Genomic DNA, 20,784 nt, shown 5'->3' with positions numbered 1-20,784 from the left:
TAAATCATATTAGGTAATTCCGTAGCTTTTATTTAAGGAAAGAATACACACTTCCTATATTTTTGGTTAATATAATGTTCTCTAGTGTTATATAATTATAAAATAATGTGACCATTAGATTAAACTATACTTTATATTAGATGCTCTAGAATTCTTTGAAATAAAATTTAGAAGGCATTTAAAATGTCACCTAGGATTTGGGTTTTTTTTTAATTAATACAAAATTAAGGTTCTGATTTTTCAAATGCTTCTCAATTAATATATAGGAGATGTAGATATTTTTATTTTAGGGAAATACATTGAAGTAAAACTCGTCTATGTTATAAAGTTTTTCTATTTTAGAGATAAAAATAGAGAAATACATCGGAGATAGTCTTAGTATCCGCGAAATAAAAAAGTAATTCCTGATCCAGTTCTGAATTCAAGTACCGTCGTGAAAAAGAAGCAAAATCTTTATTACCTCGAGAAAGATATTTTTTATTTGTCATGTATATGTGCATGTGTTTGTATATAACCAATAAACAGTTCACAAATTTATTTTGATTTATTTATATATATATATATATATATATCCATCTTTTTAATTCAGCAGTTTTTGTTGAATTTAATACAGTTTACCATGCCCACAATGAATGATCTTTACTCATATCATTCATATCAAACTCATTTTTGTTATGCTAATATTTATTCTGTAGACAAGATAAAATTTTATAAAGACCCTGCTAACTTTTTTTTGTAACACAAAGACCCTGCTAACTAAACCGACAATTTAGTGCTTATATTAATGATATAGGACGGTAATAAACTCAAGTTTCAAGTGTTTGTTGATTTGATATACTTTTCAAATTTTCTGTTTTTGTTTTCTAGTTTGTCCATTGTAACATTTTTAGTTGATAAAAGTGGTTTTATATATGGAAATATTTTTGTTTCATTATAAATTACAATATTATACAATCACTTACACCAAAAAAAAAAGAAAACAAAAGATCTACATTTAATACATGGTAGGAGTAGATGGCGAAGTAGCTCAAAATCTTCCATGTCATTCCTAATTTACCTGGAGTCGAACCTCCTATATGAAAGCTATGATAGTGGCCTTGTGACCATTATATTAGAGCCTTGATGACCAGAAAAAAAACTACATGTAAGTTAAAAATAAATTGTACGTTAATAGATATTTAAGCATCATACACCAGTCGAAGAAACGGCCAACTTTTAGATTTATTTTCAGTCAAAGACGAGGAGTGGGCATATAGTATATTCCTTTATATGACTAAACAGCAGGTCATTTAGAGATTGAAGAGCTAATTCGAAATTAATATCATCCATAGAAAATAATAATATATAATGTGACAGCTTATGATATTAATTTCAAACGTACGATTAGGAAGAATACAACAAAACGAAATAAAATTGGAATCGGCTTCTCTTTAATTATTGTCCAGCCACTCTGTCTGTTCAATTAGTCACTAGCCAGATTCCCCCAAGTTCATCATGTCCACTGATTTCAATTATACGCCAACCCCAACTCTTCTAGATTCAAAGTTACGTAAGTCCATTCGTTTCAACATGCCACACGTTATTTTTGTCATATTAGGCTATATCGTACCATTCCTCTACATAATAATATACAATATCTTGTATACAAAAATGTCAGTCGCATCTAAGATTCGCTTATAGCTATTATCAGTTCACACAAAAATAATATTTAACAATCCTGGGTTCCCAGTCGTTCTCAATTATTTTTAATTTGTTTTTAATATATAGTACGATAAAAACACATGAAACACACCAAACTGAAAGTTTATAACCTAGTGACTTGTACTAATTTAGCCACATACAATAACTCATATGTAAATTTGAAATATATAAAAAAAGTTGTTGACTAGACATCAGCATTCGAATATTCCGATTAGGTTAAACATCGGTTATTTCTGGTATTGAATAATTCTAATAGAATTGATTATGAATTTATCATTAAGAACCATAAAACTCACTTGGTTTGATTCGAGTAGTTCGCATTACTTCTTTTTTTAGTTTGGTTCTTCGCTTTTAGTCGAAATATCGCAAGCAATAGTTACTGGTTAAAAATGTAAATCAATAGAACATATAGGGAGTAAAACAAAACAAAAAAAATGGAGAAGGAAGGATACGTCATGTGTGAGAAATTCGAAGGAAGGAAGAATCAAGAATCCTAAAGAAAGCAAAGGAGCAGCGATGAAATCGGTCATCCGAAAACAACGGATGGATCTGTCGATATTGTTTTTGGAAGTCCTCATCGAATCAACGTCGATGTTTCTTGTAAAACTCTCTTATCTTTCTAGCAAAATCGACGTCCTGTTTTATAAATAACACCAAATCCAGGTTAGGGTTTGTGTGCTTCTTCGATATCTCATGTAGGTCTCGCTTGATTTGAAAAAAAAAAAATTTAAACATTTTTGTTTGTTTCTGGATGGAATTTGCAGCAATGGAGGATAAACAGCTAGGGGTTATGAGAGTTCATGTGAAAAGAGGGATTAATCTCGCGATTCGTGATTCCACGACCAGGGATCCTTATGTTGTTGTCACATTGGCTAATCAGGTTTGTTTTGTTTCGGGGTTCATTTGTTTTTGGGTTTGATTCTTTACTGAACAAAGCTTATTGCTTTTGTAGTAAAAATGTGAAACCTTGACATATTTTTTTGCATTGGATAAAATCTCTTAAGCAATCTAAAGATCATAGCAAATTGTGTTAACCTTAACAAATCTTATTGCTTTAGAGTAAATGTGAAAGAGTTATAGATCATATAGACTTGTTAGTCACATGGAGGAGCCACAATGTGACGGACTTGATTCACCATCTGACGGTTTTGGTTCCCACCATGTGACAAAGTTCTCATTTTGATCTTTGTTTCATGTCATATTTGCTAAGCAACAAACTACATTTACTTTCATTTGCGGTACACAATCTGGTTGAAGGGTCAATCTTGTTAAACTGATAACATTTAGTTAAAAAAAAAAAATTGAAACCGGTACATGTCCAGTCGACTATCTTGTTGAAGGGTCAAATCTCCCAAAACTAATAGCATTGGTTTTCTTGGAAATGGTAGATGTCTACGCTCATGCATAATCTTGTTGAAGGACCATATCATCTCCCAACGCTAATAAACATTAGTCTTAATTAATTATTGTAAATGGCACATGAACATTTTTATTACATATAATGCTGTTGAAGGGTCATCTCTCCAAGTCATATGAGAGTTTTAAGATAGTTGAAAACGGACATGATTGACTTGGTTCAGATGATTTTGTCTTTATGTTTTGCTTTTTCTGTCTCCATTTTTACCGTGTAAGTCATTCGTTTAAATCCTTTTTTATGTCATTTCTTCAGAAAGTGAAGACGCGTGTGATCAATAGTAACTGTAATCCAGTGTGGGACGAACAACTGGCCCTTACCATCAAAGATGTGACTGATCCAATCCGTATGGTAAGCTCTCATGTTTTTCTTTTGGAAATCTTTCACCACAAGAGCATTTCGGCTCATATAATGCTTCTGTTTATGCAGACGGTGTATGATAAAGACAGATTCTCTGGAGATGACAAGATGGGTGACGCGGAAATAGACATGAGGCCGTTCCTAGAAGCGCACCAGATGGAGTTGGACTTCCAAAAGCTCCCCAATGGTTGTGCAATCAAGAGGATCCGTCCAGGGAGGACCAATTGTTTGGCTGAAGAGAGCAGCATCACTTGGAGCAATGGGAAGATCATACAAGACATGATTCTTAGATTAAGGAATGTGGAGTGTGGTGAATTGGAGATCATGCTTGAGTTGGCTGATGGTCCAGGCTGCAAGGGTCTTGGACGAGAAGGTATGTTAATAATAACAATCCTTTGTTTTTTCTTTGTGATTTAAATGCGAGCATTTTGTTCTCTTAGGATCGAAGAAGACATCATGGATGCAAACAAAACAATTGGACTAAGATGCAGAAATGATGAACAGAGACGTTGAAGATGTGGGTGTTGTTTTTTTCCTTCTGTTCATGCAAAGACTAGTTCGTCTTTGTCTCATCAGACTTTTTTTTTGGTTTTGTAAAAAGTCTCTGCTTCGGTCTTTAGTTGTACATGTTGAATATAACCATAAACCCTTACTATATATTTGTATGTTTTTACTATTGAAGAAATAAAGCAAACCCTGAAATTCTAGAACCTCTTCAAGTTTCTTCTTTTGTTCAGGTAACATGAGATATAGATGATATGCATTTATATTTGTAGTATCTACCCAAATATATATGCAGGGTTGATTTGTTGAAATGTAATGAAAATGTATAGCGTTTCACCACCACACACCTGCAAGTTCCACCATCTTATGAGAATTCGAGTGAAGGGATCAATCTCGCTAGACGAGACTCTCTTAGCTATGACCCTTATGTCATTATATTTATAACCATGGAAATGCAAGTCTCATTCTCTCTCTGATTCTGCTCCGTTTTGGTCTTTCTTGGTTTCTTGATTTTGATCTGTTGAATGTTTATGTCTATAGTTCTTGATATATATCTCTGTTTATACTCTTCGTATAAGGATCAAAGAATACCTTAAGAAACATGATCGATATCAATTTATAATCATTTTAAGATATTTAAATTTTAGCCTATAGAGATGAAAAAATAAATAGCTTTAGTATATGAATTTTTTTTCATTTTAGGGTTTATATCTTGCATGCCTTCTAATCGATGTTTAAAATTCGTGAAACTTCACAAGAAGCTGAAGAGTCGTAAGGTGGAAAAGACGGTAACCCAGAGTGGAACGAGGAACTGACACTTGCGAGCAGAATCGTCTACTATAATGGAAAGATCGTTCAGTACATGATTCTTGTGTTGAGTAATGTCGAATGCGGTAAAGTCGAGATTCAGCTTGGACGGATTGAGATTCCAGGTGGTGGGAGACTTTGAATGAGCATGTTAATGGTTCTCTATGTAGTATGTGTGTAATAATAGCTTCGTTACGTAAGCCACAAGTTACGATATAATCAAAACAGAGTACTCCTCTGCTTTTGTAATGGAAATGTTTATTCTTTTATAGATTTCAACCGATACCGTTCCGTTTCCCGCGAGAAAACCAAACCATATAAAATTAGAAAAGATAGCAAAATCATTTAATTATGACATCTAGATAAAGATAGATAAATTTAAATTTTGCAAGGAAAATTGCATAAACAACTGTAAACATGTTGGTTTGAGAAGCACGAGCCGCTTCCCTTCCATTTCAGCTTACACAGATTGGCACATGCGCCATCATTACAGTTTGATTCCATTCCAAGAGCATGACACATTTGTCCTTGAGTTTCTTGAATCACCATTCCTATAAAAATATTAATCCAAATTTTAAAATTATAAATATAATTAGATAAATAGGTACATAGTGGAAATTATGAGTAGTGATTATTTTCAAAATAAATATATTTTTAATATGCTTAAAAAATGGTAAAGGTAAACAAACCAAAAACGAAGATGATCATGAAGAAAGCAAAAATAGAGGCTTTAGTCATTTTTCGCGATACAGTTTGGAGAGAATTTCTGAAAGAACAAAGCAACGTTTGTAATGGTAGTGTACATAAATATTATATTTATAGAGTTAGATGCATACATATATATACATATATATTTACTATAATGGTATATCGTATGAAATAAGGAAATAAAGAAAAAAATCAGTTAGTAGTCAATATATATTATGGATCTTTTTGAAAAATTCTTTTCTATTAAAATAGAATCACTATTTTTATCTACTATTGAAAAATCATAATAGGATCACTGAATTAATTACTTAATATGATATATTTAATTATTTGTATTAATCAATCAAATAAATAACATCTCTAGGAAATCTTAATAATCAATAAATATAATATTAATAAATCAATTTTTACAATAAATTTGAATTTTATCATTAGTTATAATAAAATCTGTTGAGATAATTAAAATAAAACAAAATCCCACTGATTTTTATATATATTTTTATTAAATAATGCATTAATTAATTTTGTAATTAGTAATATAGTATTATTATAAATTAATGGTAATTAAATTTTTATTAGAAAACCAAAATAAATAAAAATTTTATGCTATTTTTTATAAATTTATATTTATAGTCTATATTATATTTAAACAGAAATATTATAAGAATTAAATATGAAAAGATTATATTAAATCAATAATTTAACCTATTTTATTTTGAAAAATACTTTCATTTAAATAATTTTAATTCATTGTTAAAACGGGTTAAACTTTGTAAACTATGTAATATTCTTATACAAAAATAAAATTATTAACATATGATAAACTTTTATATATACAAATATATATTTATCTTTTTATTTATTTGAAACTCACAGCAATATATTATTTTGAAAAATATTTTCTATTTGATTATTGGGTTTTTTGCAAAATTAATCTAGAACTCAAAGTCAAACACAAAACTAACCTTTTTTTTTTTTTGTAAATTAGTTTTGCCCTATTCACCCCCACAAGTTCATATAATTCACGAAAATGCCATCAAATTTTTTTTTTCTTTCGAAAATGACATTTTTACTCTCTCACCCTCATCATCTTCAAGTAATTACAAGATTGTCATTGTCATCAATACTCCAACCACCATGAACAACCAATTTGAATCTCTTAATGATCTCAAAATCGATTTACCCTTCTTCTTTCTCCATTCTTATAAACTAAACACAACATCTCTCTCACTTTCTCTCCACATTCAGCTAAAAAAACTCCAGATTTAGATTCTACATTTTTTATGGTTCATAGAGTCGTAGAAGCTAACGATTCTGGGTGTGCCACTTTTGTTTGAGATTCTGTGTGCTTGGAGAAGCCTTATGTGTGTTAAGGAAGTTATCTCACCAATTTAAGGTATGGAATCGAGTTTTTTTCCAGATCTGTTCGTCCAGACGACTTACCTGGTAAGTCGTCTGGCTGTAGACGACTTACCTGGAAGTCGTCTGGTCAATGCAGAGGTTATTTTTGAAATTGACTTTGAAATCTGTTTTCTGACACGACTGAAATATAAGTCGTCTGCTTTTGTTTGGTTACAAAAAAATCTCCAAAGAACCTAGACGACTTACATTTCAGTCGTCATAGGTTAGTTTTGCATTTGACTGGATTATTTCAGAAGTTTGACTTTCCTGGACGACTTACATTTCAGCCGTCTGGTGAAAAATTGAAATATCAATATTTTATTTAAACTCGACGATTTACAATTAAATCGTCATAAGTTAGTTTTGCAATTAAAAAATAAAACTTCAATATTTAATTATCTATAGACGACTTACAATTCAGTCGTTCGTCCGACGACTTACATGTCAAACCTCGTAAATCCTGGACGACTTACATGTAAGTCGTCGGATGGACGACTTAATTGTAAGTCGTATATAGATAATTAAATAGTGAAGTTTTATTTTTCAATTGCAAAACTAACCTATGACGACTTAATTTTAAGTCGTCGAGTTTAAATAAAATATTGATATTTCAATTTTTCACCAGACAACTGAAATGTAAGTCGTCCAGGAAAGTCAAACTTCTGAAATAATCCAGTCAAATGCAAAACTAACCTATGACGACTGAAATGTAAATCGTCTAGCTTTTTGGAGTTTTTTTTTAACCAAACAAAAGTAGACGACTTATTTTTCAGTCGTCTCAGATAACAGATTTCAAAGTCAATTGCAAAAATAACCTTTGCGTTGACCAGCCGACTTATAGTTTAGTCGTCTGGAAGATTTTGATTGAAGTTGTATGCGTCGATCTTTAATAAACCTTTGGCTCATAACATGCTTCTGTTTATGCAGACAGTGTATGATAAAGACAGATTCTCGGGAGATGACAAAATGGGTAATACGGAAATAGACCTGAGGCCGTTCCTGGAAGCGCATCAGATGGAGTTGGACTTCCAGAAGCTCCCCAATGGTTGTGCAATCAAGAGGATCCGTCTAGGGAGGACCAACGGTTTGGCTGAAGAGAGCACCATCACTTGGAGCAATGGGAAGATCATACAAAACATGATTCTTAGGTTAAGGAATATGGAGTGTGGGGAAATAGAGATCATGCTTAAGTTGACTGCTGGTCCAGGCTTCAGTGGTCTTGGACGCGAAGGTATGTATGTTGATAACAATCTTTGTTTTTTTAGTTGTTTTTATCGTGATTTAAATGCGAGCATTTTTGTTCTCTTAGGATCGAAGAAGACATCATGGTTACACTAAAATAGTGTAAAGTCACACTAAAATAGTTTTCTGGAGTTGGGTTGGAGATGAACTTATATTTATGCAAAGACGAGTTTGTATTTGTCTCATCAGATTTTTTTTAAAGGCTCTGCATTGGTCATTAGTTGTGCATGTTGAATATGACCCTAAATCCTTAATATATATATATTTTTTTTTTTTTTTTTTTTTACTCTTGAAAAAATAAAGCAAATCCTTAATTTAAAGACTTGATTGGTAGAGCGTGTAGTTTCAAATATTTTACTTTAAAATTTAAGCACTAGTTTTTATCATTATAATTTTAGATTTTACTATTGTAGAATTATTTCAAAATTTTAAAAGCATTAAACATAGGGTGATTGGAAAGAGCCATAAAAATTGTGTAAGCTATTTTGTGAAACAGTTATTATTTAGTTTTCAAATATAATATAGCAAAAAAATTAAAAAAAGAAAGATGTCAGCTTTACAAATCAGTTTTTTCTAAAGCTTTTATTTAGTGCTAGTAATGTCTTTGGAAATAAATCACCGCAAAAAACATAAAGTCATAGTCAAAATATCTACAGCCTAAATTCTAAAGAAAGAACTAAGACTACGTCACTAACTAATCAAGCCCATAAAGCTATAAAAAAATTATTTCTAGAGCCAATTGTTTTTTTTAAAGTTGGGCTATAGCCTTAGATTTTCTTACTAAGTCTTGATTGCTTCATTTTTATTGTTGTAGAGAACTCAGAAGACTGTGTAGAGCACTCACAACCATCACCTAAAGCTAAAGTTTAGCGCTTTTTAGTCATTCTAAAGCTTGATTCATTTGATTTATTTATTGCTTTGAATATCTTTGGAAATATATCTCAACAAGAAAAAATTAAAATCACTTCCAAAATCTACAACCTAAATTCTAAAGAAAAAAACTTATAGCTATAACACCAACCAATTAAGTCCTAAGAGTAGGTGTGTCATTTTACTAAGAGCTTAATCGAAACGGAATAATTGAAACCAGAAGTGGATTGAAAATTTTAAATATACAAAAGATTCATATGTTTCTATATCCGAAATATCTATACCAAATTGAAACTGAACCATAAACCGAACAAATATATATCTATATAATTTGAAATCTACTAAATCCAAAAATATTTGAAAGAAAAATTTATCCCAACTATCTGAAATGATTCTAAAGTATCAAGGTACTTTTAATCAAAATAATCTGAATTATCCGAGATTTTATCTGAATCATCCGGATTACACGATATTTTACTCAAAATATTCAATATTTTATCCCAGTCATCCGAAATAACCAAACCAGAACCTAACGACATCTGACTTTTTCCAGGTATTAGCCGATTCCTAGTTTTATTATTCGAACTGACAATGATCCAAAACTATCCAAACCGAAAATGGCAGTTCCTAAATGAATACTAAAATCTCCTAACCGAAATATTCGAAATAACCGACTCTAACCGAACTAATACCCAAAATACCTAAGCCTACATGAGAGTTAGCTCATGATCCACATCGAATTTCAAGATATATGGATCTTGATAGATGAATTTGTATTTGTATATCTACACAAACTTTTTGCAGGATTGCTTTTTTGAAGTGCAATGAAAATGCATAGCGTTTTTTTTTTCTTTTTGGTAAAAATGTACAGATATTATTATCAATTTTTCAATTTTTGACAGCAATATAATGGCAACAAGAAACAGAGAAATACGATGGCAACAACAAGAAATGCAAAGCGTTGCACCAACAAACGCAAAGATAGGTCATCGATGTTAGCTTTTCTACATTGTCAGAAAAAATAACCAAGATCCATCTCAAGTTCCGACGTGTTATACTGTCTAACAGTGTTTCTGAATGATTTATTATGAGTGCAGATAGTGTATGATAAAGATACATTTACATCGCACGATAAGATGGGAGATGCGCAGATCGTTATCAAGCCGTTCCTAGAGGTTCATAAACTAGGTTTGCAAGAACTTCCAGGTGGAACAGAGATCAAGAGAGTGTTGCCCACCAGAGAAAACTGCTTGTCTGAAGAGAGCAGAATCTTCTATCATAATGGCAAGATCGTTCAGGACATGATTCTTGTGTTGAGGAATGTCCAGTGCGGTGAAGTCGAGATTCAGCTTGAATGGATTAAGATTTCAGGTGGTAGGCGACTTTGAATAAGCATCTTAATTATGTGGTAGTAGGCATGGGCATTCGGATACCTGTTCGGGTACGGGTCGGTTCTTTCGGGTATCTGGTTTTTCGGGCTTGGAAATTAGGCCCCGTTCGGGTATTACAAAATTTCGGGCCTGGTTCGTCTCGGGTCCTCCCGGGTCCGGGTGGGTTCGGTTCTGATGCAAAAAAACCTGAAAATAATCGAATAACCAATGTATCTGAAACGGGTTTGGATAATAATACCCAAAGTAACCATATTTGGATAATAGTACCCAAAGTAACCATATTACCCGATTTGGTTTGGGTATTTTGTATCCAAAGTACGCAAATGTACCAAAAATACTCATTATATACGGTTTTGTCTGAGTATTTCTATCCAAACTATCATATTTTATCAGAAAATACACAAAAGTATTGAAAATAACTAATATATTCAATTTATAATTTAAATTTAAATTATTAAAATAATTATACATATAGTTATAAATAATATTTGTTAATATATATATATATACATTTTGGATATCTTCGGATACTCATTCGGTTCTCGATTCGGATCGGTTTTGGTACCGGTTCTTCGGATACATCAATTTAGGACTCATTCAGTTATTTATCCCGGGTCCGATCAGGTTCATGATTCTGATTTTCTGGTCAATTTCGGGTCGGTTCTTCGTTTTCAGATATTTTGCCCAGCCCTATATGGTAGTATGTATGTAATAATAGCTTCGTTATGTAAGCTAAAAGTTACAATATAAGCAAAACAGAGTGCGCTTACTCGTGCTTCTGTAATGGAAGCATTTGTTTTTTTTATTTAATAGATTTCAACCGAAACCATTTTCGTTCCCGCTGGAAAACGGAACCATATAAAATTAAAAAAAGCGCCAAAATAAATTTAAATAGATAAATTATAAATTGGAACATGTAGATAAAAATAAATAAATTTAAAATTTGCAAATAAAATTGCATAAACAACTGAAAACTTGTTGGTTTTGAAAGCACGAGCCGCTTCCATTCCATTTCAGCTTACACAGATTGGTACATGCGCCATCATTACAGTTTGATTTTATTGCAAGATCGTGACACATTTGCTGTCCTTGAGTTTCTTGCATTGATATTCCTATACAAAGATTATAAACATTAGTTCAAATTTTAGTTATAAATATAATAAGATAAATAAGTAAATAGTTGAAAATATGAATAGTTACTATTTTCAAAATACAGATTTTTCATATGATTATAAGATTGTAAATGTAAACAAACCTAGAAGGAAGATTATCATGAAGAAAGCAAAAATAGAGGCTTTAGTCATTTTTGACGATACAGTTTGGAGAGAATTTTCTTAAAGAATAGAGCAATATAATGGGTAATGGTAGTGTACACACATATTATATTTATAGAGTTATGTATATATATATATTTACAAAAATGGTATATGGAATGAAATAAAATAGGAAAATAAATCAATTAGTAGTTAATATATATTTTGGATACAAGGAAGCAAATGAATTAGTATTAATAGATACTTTGGACTAAGGGAACCGAATAAACTAGTAGTTAATATATATTTTGGATACATGGAAAGAAATATATTTTGAAATAGGGAAACAAATCAGTTAGTAGTTAATATATATTTAAATACATGGAAAGAAATATATTTGGAAACAGGGAAACAAATCAATTAGTAGTTAATATCAAATAGAGTTTTTTTTTGGCTTAAAAAGGATTAAAATCAAATAGAGTTTCTTGTATCACCATTCGTATACAAATATTGAAAACATTAGACCAAAATTTATTTATAATTTTCAAAAAAAAAACATCAAATGAAAACTGAAAGGACAGCAGACTCCAGTCTATATTTACTTTCCAAATTAATCATTTGTTTAGCATCAGCCAGTTTCCTCGAACGAGAGTAAGCAACGTTCATTGTGTTCCAAGTAAACTCATCTTCTCATGCATTTTATCTAACATTTGAGTGAAGCTTCGTTCGATCAGCACAGCTGTGAATGTAATTATGAAACTATGTCAAAGTAAGACGACAGTTTCTGAAATTCAATATGCGCATCAGTCATCACTCTACCCATCCAATTTCAAGTTATACTCACTTGATAACAACAAAAAGAGCTTTCATACTTTTTATTTTAAAACGTCGAATCCAAAATATAAAATAAAAAACTGTCAAGCATGAATTAATTACTCGTAAGTTCTTAAAAGGCATTTGTTTTTATAAATTGAATCCAGGGCAACCGTAGAGTTTTAAAGAAAAACAATACATTCACTATGAACGAGAAAGGAGAGGTTTTGGAACGATTGGCCTTTGTTGGTATAAAGAGGTTCTTGAAAGGTTCTCTCTGTGATTTAGTTTCATATACATTCACTAATTGGGGCATATGTTGCTTTTATAAGAATTAGCATAAGACATTAATAACGCATTTTCTGGGATTAATGTAGACAAGTTGGAGTAAGACATGTATTTGCTATGCTTAACCAATAATGATGAAAATCTAAAGTGTTTTCCGTCAAAGAAAAAAGGGAACGTCAAGCAAAACCGATTTACCAAACAAAAAATTACCAGTTACGGTCTGCATAATGATTTTTATCCCCTACATATTATTTTTGTAGCATTACAACATGTTTTCGTAGCCACGTATCATCACTAAAATAATTCTTAGAATCATTTTTATTAAAATAACAAACAAATTGATTAAGCATACAAAAAATTTTCATGACAAAAATCTAATCACCTCCTTTGTGTTTGTTCGAAGAATGAGAGATTTGATCATTCGTCTAATATTTGTTTCTCCCTAATATCCTATCTACCGCATAGCCACTGAAGTGCCACTACAAATTCGTGCCTACAAAATACAAGCCACGATATTGCCACGTTTTAGCCACGTTTTAGCCACGAACAGAAATAAACCACGGTAAATCTAAATAAAGCCACGGTGTAGTCACGAAAAAAAAAAGCGTGGCTATAAGCAACAAAATGTTCGTGGTAACAAATATAGCCACAAATTTACCACTAAGAACATAGTGGCAACTTTTTGTTTTTTTGTGCCGACATCGAAAAGGAAGTGTTACGTCTAATCGTTTGACGAAATGAGATATAGTCATGGTTTGTTCATGGCTGTGTCGTGGCTATATGTACTTTATTCAGTCCATGGCAGAGAAATATTCAATCGCCTGTAATATTTAAAAAAAACCACGAATTGTTCGTGGCTATGGAGTAGCTATTTGTAATATATATGCACTTCACAACCGTAACATTTAGAACTTTTGTTCTTCACTCAAATTTTCTAAACAAAATGCCTTTCTACTTTCAGTCTAGAGAATGAGTGGATCAAAGGATTGATCCTGAGAGTAATCACGTTTCAGAAGTATTTCTCGGAGGTATTGATGCATTTATTCAATTTGTGTGTAATCGAGCAGATTACAAAGAAAGAGAAACTTTATTGTGTCCGTGTGCTCGATGCAAAAATGTGAAGCAACGAGAAGCAAGAGTTGTCGCAAGAAATCTATTCTTATACGGTTTTAAGGGAAATTATTATGTTTGGACGAGTCACGGAGAGAAATTCTACGATGTTGGTGAGAGTTCCGGGGCGAATCATTCGACGGGTGAAGAAGAAATGTGGGAGAATCCTATTTGGAATGCTTATGAAGATCACCACCAGAATATTCCAGAAGTACAAGAAGACATTGCGCCACCTTACATGCTGTAATCTATAGAAGAGACAGACATAGCGGAACCATATCACGATAGTGTTTTTGAAGCATTTGAAGCAGCCACTCAACCTCTCTACCAAGGATGTGCAGATGGAATATCTCAGTTGTCTCTTGCTTCGTGGATGATGAAAGTGAAGACAGATTATAATCTACCAGATGCTTGTATAGATGAGATATCTGAAGTATTTAAAAACATACTTCCGCAGCCAAATAAAGCTCCCGCAACATTTTACGAGACAAAGAAACTGACACGAGCGCTTGGGTTACCCGTACAGAAGATTGACGTTTGCGTGAAGAATTGTATGTTATTTTGGAAAGGAGAAGATGCGAAGTTGGTCAGTTGCCGGTTTTGTGGAGAAGATCGCTACTACCCGAAGAATGGAAAAGGTAAAAACAAACCGAAACAACGAATGTTTTACCTGCCAATTGCAGATCGTCTGAAACGTTTATACCAACTCGAGGCGACGGCTTCCAATATGCGGTGGCATAAGGAACATGTGACTCCGGAAGGAGAAATACATCACTCATCTGATGCCATAGCGTGGAAACACTTTAATGAGTTATATCCTGGATTTGCTGCTGAAAGCCGAAACATTTATCTATGCTTATCAGCAGATGGGTTTAATCCGATTGGTATGAATGGCGAAGCACATTCCCTTTGGCCCATTATTGTAACTCCATACAATTTGCCTCCGGGAATGTGTATGAAAAGAGAATTCTTTTACCTTTCGGTGCTAATTCCCGGGCCCAAACATCCAAGAAAAAGCTTAGATATTTACCTTCAGCCTTTGATTGAAGAATTACAGAGTTTGTGGAAGGATGGTGTGGAGGCATATGATATTTCAAGGAAATAAAGATTCATAATGCGAGCAGTGTTGATGTGGACGATAAGCGATTTTCCAGCGTATGGGATGCTTTCAGGTTGGATGACGCATGGTCGGTTGGCGTGCCCATATTATCAAGATGAGACAGGTGCGTTCTGGTTACGTAATGGACGGAAACATAGTTGGTTTGATTGCCACATAAGGTATTTAGATGAAGATCATCCTTAGAGGAAAAACAATTATAGATCCTCGTCCACCATGGTTGACCTGAGAAGAAATATTGCGTGAAAGGATAAATAATATAAAAGGTTTATCAAAGTCCATTGAATGTGGAGGGATGGACATGATAATCCATCCAAGACAATATCTGAATAAGGAGTTACTCACAATTGGGTAAAGAAGAGTATTTTCCGGTAGTTACCGTATTGGGAAACTCATCTTCTTCGGCATAACCTTGATTTCATGCACATTGAGAAAAACTTCTTCGATAACCTCACAAACACATTGTTAAATGCTCCTGGAAAGACAAATACAATATCAAAAGCAGATTAGATCTTTCAGGACTATGCAAAAGGCGTGATTTAGAGATGAAAGAGGATGGAACGATGCCCGTGCCAATATTCAGTCTGTCAAATGCGGCAAAGCGAGAATTCCTTCTGTGGCTGAAAAATGACATAAAATTTCCCGATGGATACGCCTCCAAATTTAGTCGATGTATTAACGAAAGCAATTTAAAGCTACATGGACTGAAAAGTCATCATTGTCATGTCATAATGGAACGACTATATCCATATGCGTTCGCTGAACTTCTTCCAAAAAATGTTCATACAGTAATTAGAGGTATTTATTTTTTATATCATTTTAAAATTTACTATAATTGATGTTATAACTTTAATGTTTTGTTTACAGATATTGCCCTCTTTTTTTCCGAGATGTCTCTTCGAAGATTTTGAAAGAATCAGATGTTGGTCTTTTAAAGGCAAATATCGGTGTGAAGCTTTGTAACTTGGAAAAGATATTTTCTCCATTGTTATTCGATGTTACGGAACATCTTCTTGTGCACCTTCCAGATGAGGTAGCCTTAGGTGGCCCCATCCATTTTAGGTGGATGTATGTATTTGAAAGATACATGTACCCTTTGAAGAAGATGGTCAAAAACAAAGCACGAATTGCAGGTTCGATAGTTGCACAATGGATAAACGAAGAGATTTCAAGAGCATCCTCAATTTTTTTTGGGAATCCTAAAATCATAAGCATTCCAGAAGGTCCAAGTGATATTCGTTTCTCATACAATTATCCGGATGTACCACCTTTGTTTTACCATGAAGGAAGAATCAGTGGTCAATGCTCAACTGGTTGGTTAAATGATGAAGATAACACCGTTCTTCAGATATTTATGATGCTCAACTGTAAAACATTTGATCCATATGAAAGGTACTTTAATATTATGAAAATATAATATAAATACATATTTCTAGTTACATAATTAATATTTTAAATGTGTGCAGGATGTTTGAAGAATATATGATGCGAAGTATTCCTGATATTACTCCAGCTGCAATGCAAAAAGCGAAAGACACCAAGTTTGCAGAGTGGGGCAAAGACTATGTGAGTTTCTATTTTTATATCATCAAGTTCCACAATTTATTTAATTAAACTTGTAATTTATAACAATGTTACTCTATTGAAGATTAATGATGCAACTCAGTTTTACACATTTCCTATGTGGATTTTGGATTTTGTACAAGGTCCTAGGCGCAATTATAGGTCTTGGCCAATATACCACACACGAGGATACACTTTCCACACACATAGCCACTGTCAAAATAGGAAAACTCAACATTATGGTGTTTGTGTTCCTGGAACCAATGAAACAAACTACTATGGCCTCATACAGGAGATTATGATGGTGGAGTATCATGGTGATGTTGGCTTGAAAGTCATGATTTTTAAATGTTCGTGGTTTGACACCACGGAAAATCACGGTATGAGAATACATCCATCTGGTCTTGTTGATGTGTCACCACGAAGGCAATATGCAAAATATGATCAATTTGTATTACCTGGTAAGTGAAAAATATATGTGTATATATATAGTTATGTGCTTGAGATTTGATGTTTGATGAAAAACCATGATTTGAAACTATGGCGTTGATTGGTAGCACTTGCGTAATCGTGTAATGGCGGAAAAACGTGATTCCGCTAAAATTTTACCAATCAAAAAAATACATGGAATGCAAAGTAAAACGTCATTCCGCAGATGTTGAGTTTTTGCTTAATTTTTTTCAAGTAAACTTGCAACAAGTGAATAAGTGTGTTTTTCTCATTTATTTGCTGAAACTTTTGAAAATTAATTATCTCTCTATCTCAGTTACATAAAAGCATTTGTATACAACCACCAAGAATTACCTTTGCATGAGAAATTCAACTACCATCTTTTTTCACGTATGTAAAATTAATTAACCAATAGCTATTATTGGTTCAACCACCATCAATCACTTAATGCAATATTTAAAACATACTGATTTGTTTGGTTACATATTTAATGATGTGTCTATAAATTAGATTTGCATCTTGAAGTGAAAACACAACAACAAAATAGAAAGAAAAAAAGTTTCTAAAGAATTTGCATGTTCTATGGATTCTTCACCTACGCATCAACGTGCTTCGAACATCCTAAACACCAGAGAGGTATGTTTTGACCAATAAATACATATATATCATTCCATGCAAATTGTTTATTTAATCTTTTAGATTTGTGCATATATAGAAATCTTATTATTATTATTTTTAAATGTATGAAACATTGTAGCCAAATAAGCTATGGTCGGATCACATGCATCAAGTATTTTTAGAAATATATCGACCGTGAGCTGAAAATGGATGGTTATGTAAATTTTCATCCTAGTAAGGAGGGTAAAAAGAGATTAGTTACCGAGTTTTATCAAAGGACTGGTAAAAATTATAATTACAACAAAATCAAAAACCATTATGACTATGAACGGAAACGTACCGTTTATATGCGATTAAAAAACCGTACCGGAGTTACAATCAAAGAGGACACTGGTGAGATCGATATGCCAGAGGACACTGGTGAGATCGATATGCCAGAGGAATGGTGGCAAGAACGTAGTGAGGTATGACTTCAAATATTATTTTGTTACATAGTGTTTTACGGTTTTATTGTGATTTGAACTAAATGTTTTTTAAATGATGGTAACGGGAGATACCCGACGCCTTGCGTATCAAAAAACATCCTCTTGTATGTCTTGATCTCATGGAAAGTGTATTTAGAAACTGCAGAGTCAGTGATGAACCATGTTTTATTTCTTATCCACGGGTACGTCGACATTCAGCCGATGATTGGTGGGCATGCGCAAAAATTATTCCTCGAGGAATCCGAGAAACGTCAGAAATTGCTTTAACTGCGTGGCAGGATGATAGAAGTGACCAAGTTGCGGAAAGTTCATTGTTACGGGTGGAAACACATGTTGTTGACGATGTGTTTGATTATGATATTGCCTCGGTGAATCCTCCAAACGATGAATATGTATCAGATGTTGAGGTACAATCAGACGGTGATTCGGAATAGCCAAATATATTCTAAGATTGTAAAATATATTGTAAGGTTGTAAAATATGTAGTGAGATTGTTAAAAAAATTTATATGATGTAAAATAAATGGAATATGTATGAAAGGTTTGGATTGTAGTTGTTGTATAAGTATAAGGTTGATGGAAAAGGGTTTGGGGTTTGGGATTTGGGGATTGTAGTTTATGGGTTGGGTGTTTGTGGTTTCGCGTTTTTAAATATAGCCACGATTGTGTAGTGGCTATATAGTGGCTATGTGGAAATTGGGACAAAACCAATTGGTTTGGCTCCAATTGTTTTTTGTTTGGCGCTTGATATTAAAATTTAGCCACTGTAATGGCGTGGGTATTTCGTGGCTTCTCTGAAATTTTGGTAAACCAATTGGGTTGGCTCCAATTTATTTGGTTTTGGCCCCAATTGTTTTAATTTCGCGGTTCTTATTAAATATAGCCACGATTAACCACTAAGTTTCGTGGCTTTGCTGAAAAGGGTTTTATATTTCGGTTTTCCTCTAGTCTCGCCGTCTCCAATTCCAAGCCTCGCCGTCTCCGTCTCAATCTCACACCTCTCAAGGTAAATAAATATTGCATGTTTTTATTTCTTGTTTCTGATCTAGGGTTTCGCTTTTCTTTTGTTTTGTCTCTGTCTACTTTGTGTTCTTGGTGCATGACTATCTTTATGTCTCTCTTTGTTAGATTTGTCTTTCTCTCTTTGTTTTCTCTAAACGATGAATATGTAAGCTCTTTAGTCTCTGTCTACTTTGTGTTCTTGTTCACTTGTTGCATGAAAAGTGTTTTCATTTTTTAGATATGTCTCTCGCTGTTTCTGTCTCTTTAATGTCGCTTGTCATTGTATACTAATGTGTCTTTTTCTTTGGTTGTGAACAGATGAACTCAACAATAGTACCTGGAACACATGATGCGTCTCCTCATATGCCTCCTGGTGCTACTGGACCCGCTTTAAACCATGCTGGGTCTCTTCCTATGCCTCCTGGTGCTACTGGACCCGCTCTAAACCATACTGCTTCCTCATCTCGTTCCAACAGCTACACGCAAATGACCCTTAATGCAATGCTCAACTCACCTACTAGGCTCGCACAGCCACATCTCCATCCCGATAAGCTGAATGGAGCTTTATGGTAAGATCACTTCCTCATCTTGGAATGTTTCTGTTATTTGAATTGTCTGTGATTGCTTAGGATTGTTTCTGTTAGGATTGTTTTGTGATAGTTTCTGTAGGATTTTGTCATAGTATTGTTTCTGTTACTGATGTTTGTTATTATTTTAGGTTTGGTATTGACCCATCTATCAATGCTTTCATCCGGGCAACTTGGCAAGGATACTACATGGGTCCTTGGAAGAGTTGGAGGAAGGTTCCTGAGGAAAGGAAGGATTCATGGTGGCAAACGTTTGTGGTAATTGACTAGTATACATTATATATATGCGTCTTACATGTTTTTAAATCCCTTACTGTTTTGTTTTCTTTTGTAGCAAAATTTCTACTGGGAGTCTCAGTTTAATGACTTGGTCTACGGTCTGTGGAAGAAAGAAACATGGACAACCATTGGTGAAAGGATTAGCAAGAAGAAGAGGTAACACAAGAAGCCAAAGTACATCAATGATAGCGACTGGACACTCCTTCTGGAGTATTGGGCGACTGATGCAGCTAAAAAGAAAAGCAAGAAGGCTGCTAAAAGCCGCAAGTCTGATCATGTGGGTAAAGGTTGCCACAAGCATAATGCAGGACCTAGATCTTTTGCAAGGATAGCGTATAACATGGTATCTTCCATGTCTATACTATGAATTTTTTTTTTTCTAATCTGTCTTCCTAATTTTGTTTTTTGCAGATGTAAGCGTCTGGTTCGGGAGAACCACCATCCTACACTGCCCTTGTCAGGGAGACACACTCCCGACCAGATGGGACTTTTGTGGACTATCGTGCTGAAGAACTGGTAACTCAGGCTGAGATGGAAGCCACACAGCTCTCTAACACTGAAGGATCGCCCGGGAGTCCAAGTGCATCATCTGCTCCTTCTCGCCTCATGTTAAACAAAGCTTATCTGAAGGTATGATCACTTAACATTTTCATTCTCGGGAATTTTTTATGTTCTGTTCTGTTTTGAAAATTTCATTACATATGATCAATTTATTTACAATGTTGATTGTGTTACCTGAGTTGATCAAATTGCCTTATGTTATCTTATGTTTGGTCTTGCTTGGTTTTGAATATTTTTTCATTTCTCTTACAGAATGCTAAG

The 20,784-nt window shown here is 33.5% G+C and overlaps 1 protein-coding gene and 1 pseudogene across 3 annotated transcripts; both read left to right on the top strand.

Annotated features, from left to right (window-relative positions):
* The first annotated feature begins 2,065 nt into the window (after window positions 1-2,065).
* Window positions 2,066-4,164, top strand: LOC106299139 (protein C2-DOMAIN ABA-RELATED 9-like). Of its 3 annotated transcripts, none has more exons than XM_013735274.1 (5): window positions 2,066-2,301; window positions 2,466-2,581; window positions 3,371-3,466; window positions 3,545-3,848; window positions 3,916-4,164. In XM_013735274.1, the coding sequence occupies exons 2-5, from the start codon at window positions 2,468-2,470 to the stop codon at window positions 3,957-3,959; spliced, it is 558 nt and encodes a 185-aa protein (XP_013590728.1). In that variant the 5' UTR covers window positions 2,066-2,301; window positions 2,466-2,467; the 3' UTR covers window positions 3,960-4,164. The 3 variants fall into 3 exon arrangements, with proteins under 3 accessions (XP_013590728.1, XP_013590727.1, XP_013590726.1); XM_013735273.1 differs by having other exon boundaries at window positions 2,067-2,364; XM_013735272.1 differs by lacking the exon at window positions 2,066-2,301 and having other exon boundaries at window positions 2,390-2,581; window positions 3,916-4,162.
* On the top strand, window positions 3,969-8,233 carry LOC106297947 (annotated as a pseudogene).
* The last annotated feature ends 12,551 nt before the right edge of the window (window positions 8,234-20,784 follow it).

This window comes from Brassica oleracea, chromosome C6, assembly GCF_000695525.1.
Source record: "Brassica oleracea var. oleracea cultivar TO1000 chromosome C6, BOL, whole genome shotgun sequence".
Classification (NCBI taxonomy): domain Eukaryota; kingdom Viridiplantae; phylum Streptophyta; class Magnoliopsida; order Brassicales; family Brassicaceae; genus Brassica; species Brassica oleracea.
Note: the sequence above shows the minus strand (reverse complement) of the source record. Positions and strands in the feature narration are given on the sequence as shown.

Excerpts from the sequence above, each read along its gene's own strand:
- LOC106299139 (XM_013735272.1), top strand. The coding sequence starts at position 2,453 with ATGGAATTTGCAGCAATGGAGGATAAACAGCTAGGGGTTATGAGAGTT. Across the intron at positions 3,467-3,544 it reads TGACTGATCCAATCCGTATG|ACGGTGTATGATAAAGACAG; the intron begins GTAAGCTCTCAT and ends CTGTTTATGCAG. Across the intron at positions 3,849-3,915 it reads CAAGGGTCTTGGACGAGAAG|GATCGAAGAAGACATCATGG; the intron begins GTATGTTAATAA and ends TTGTTCTCTTAG.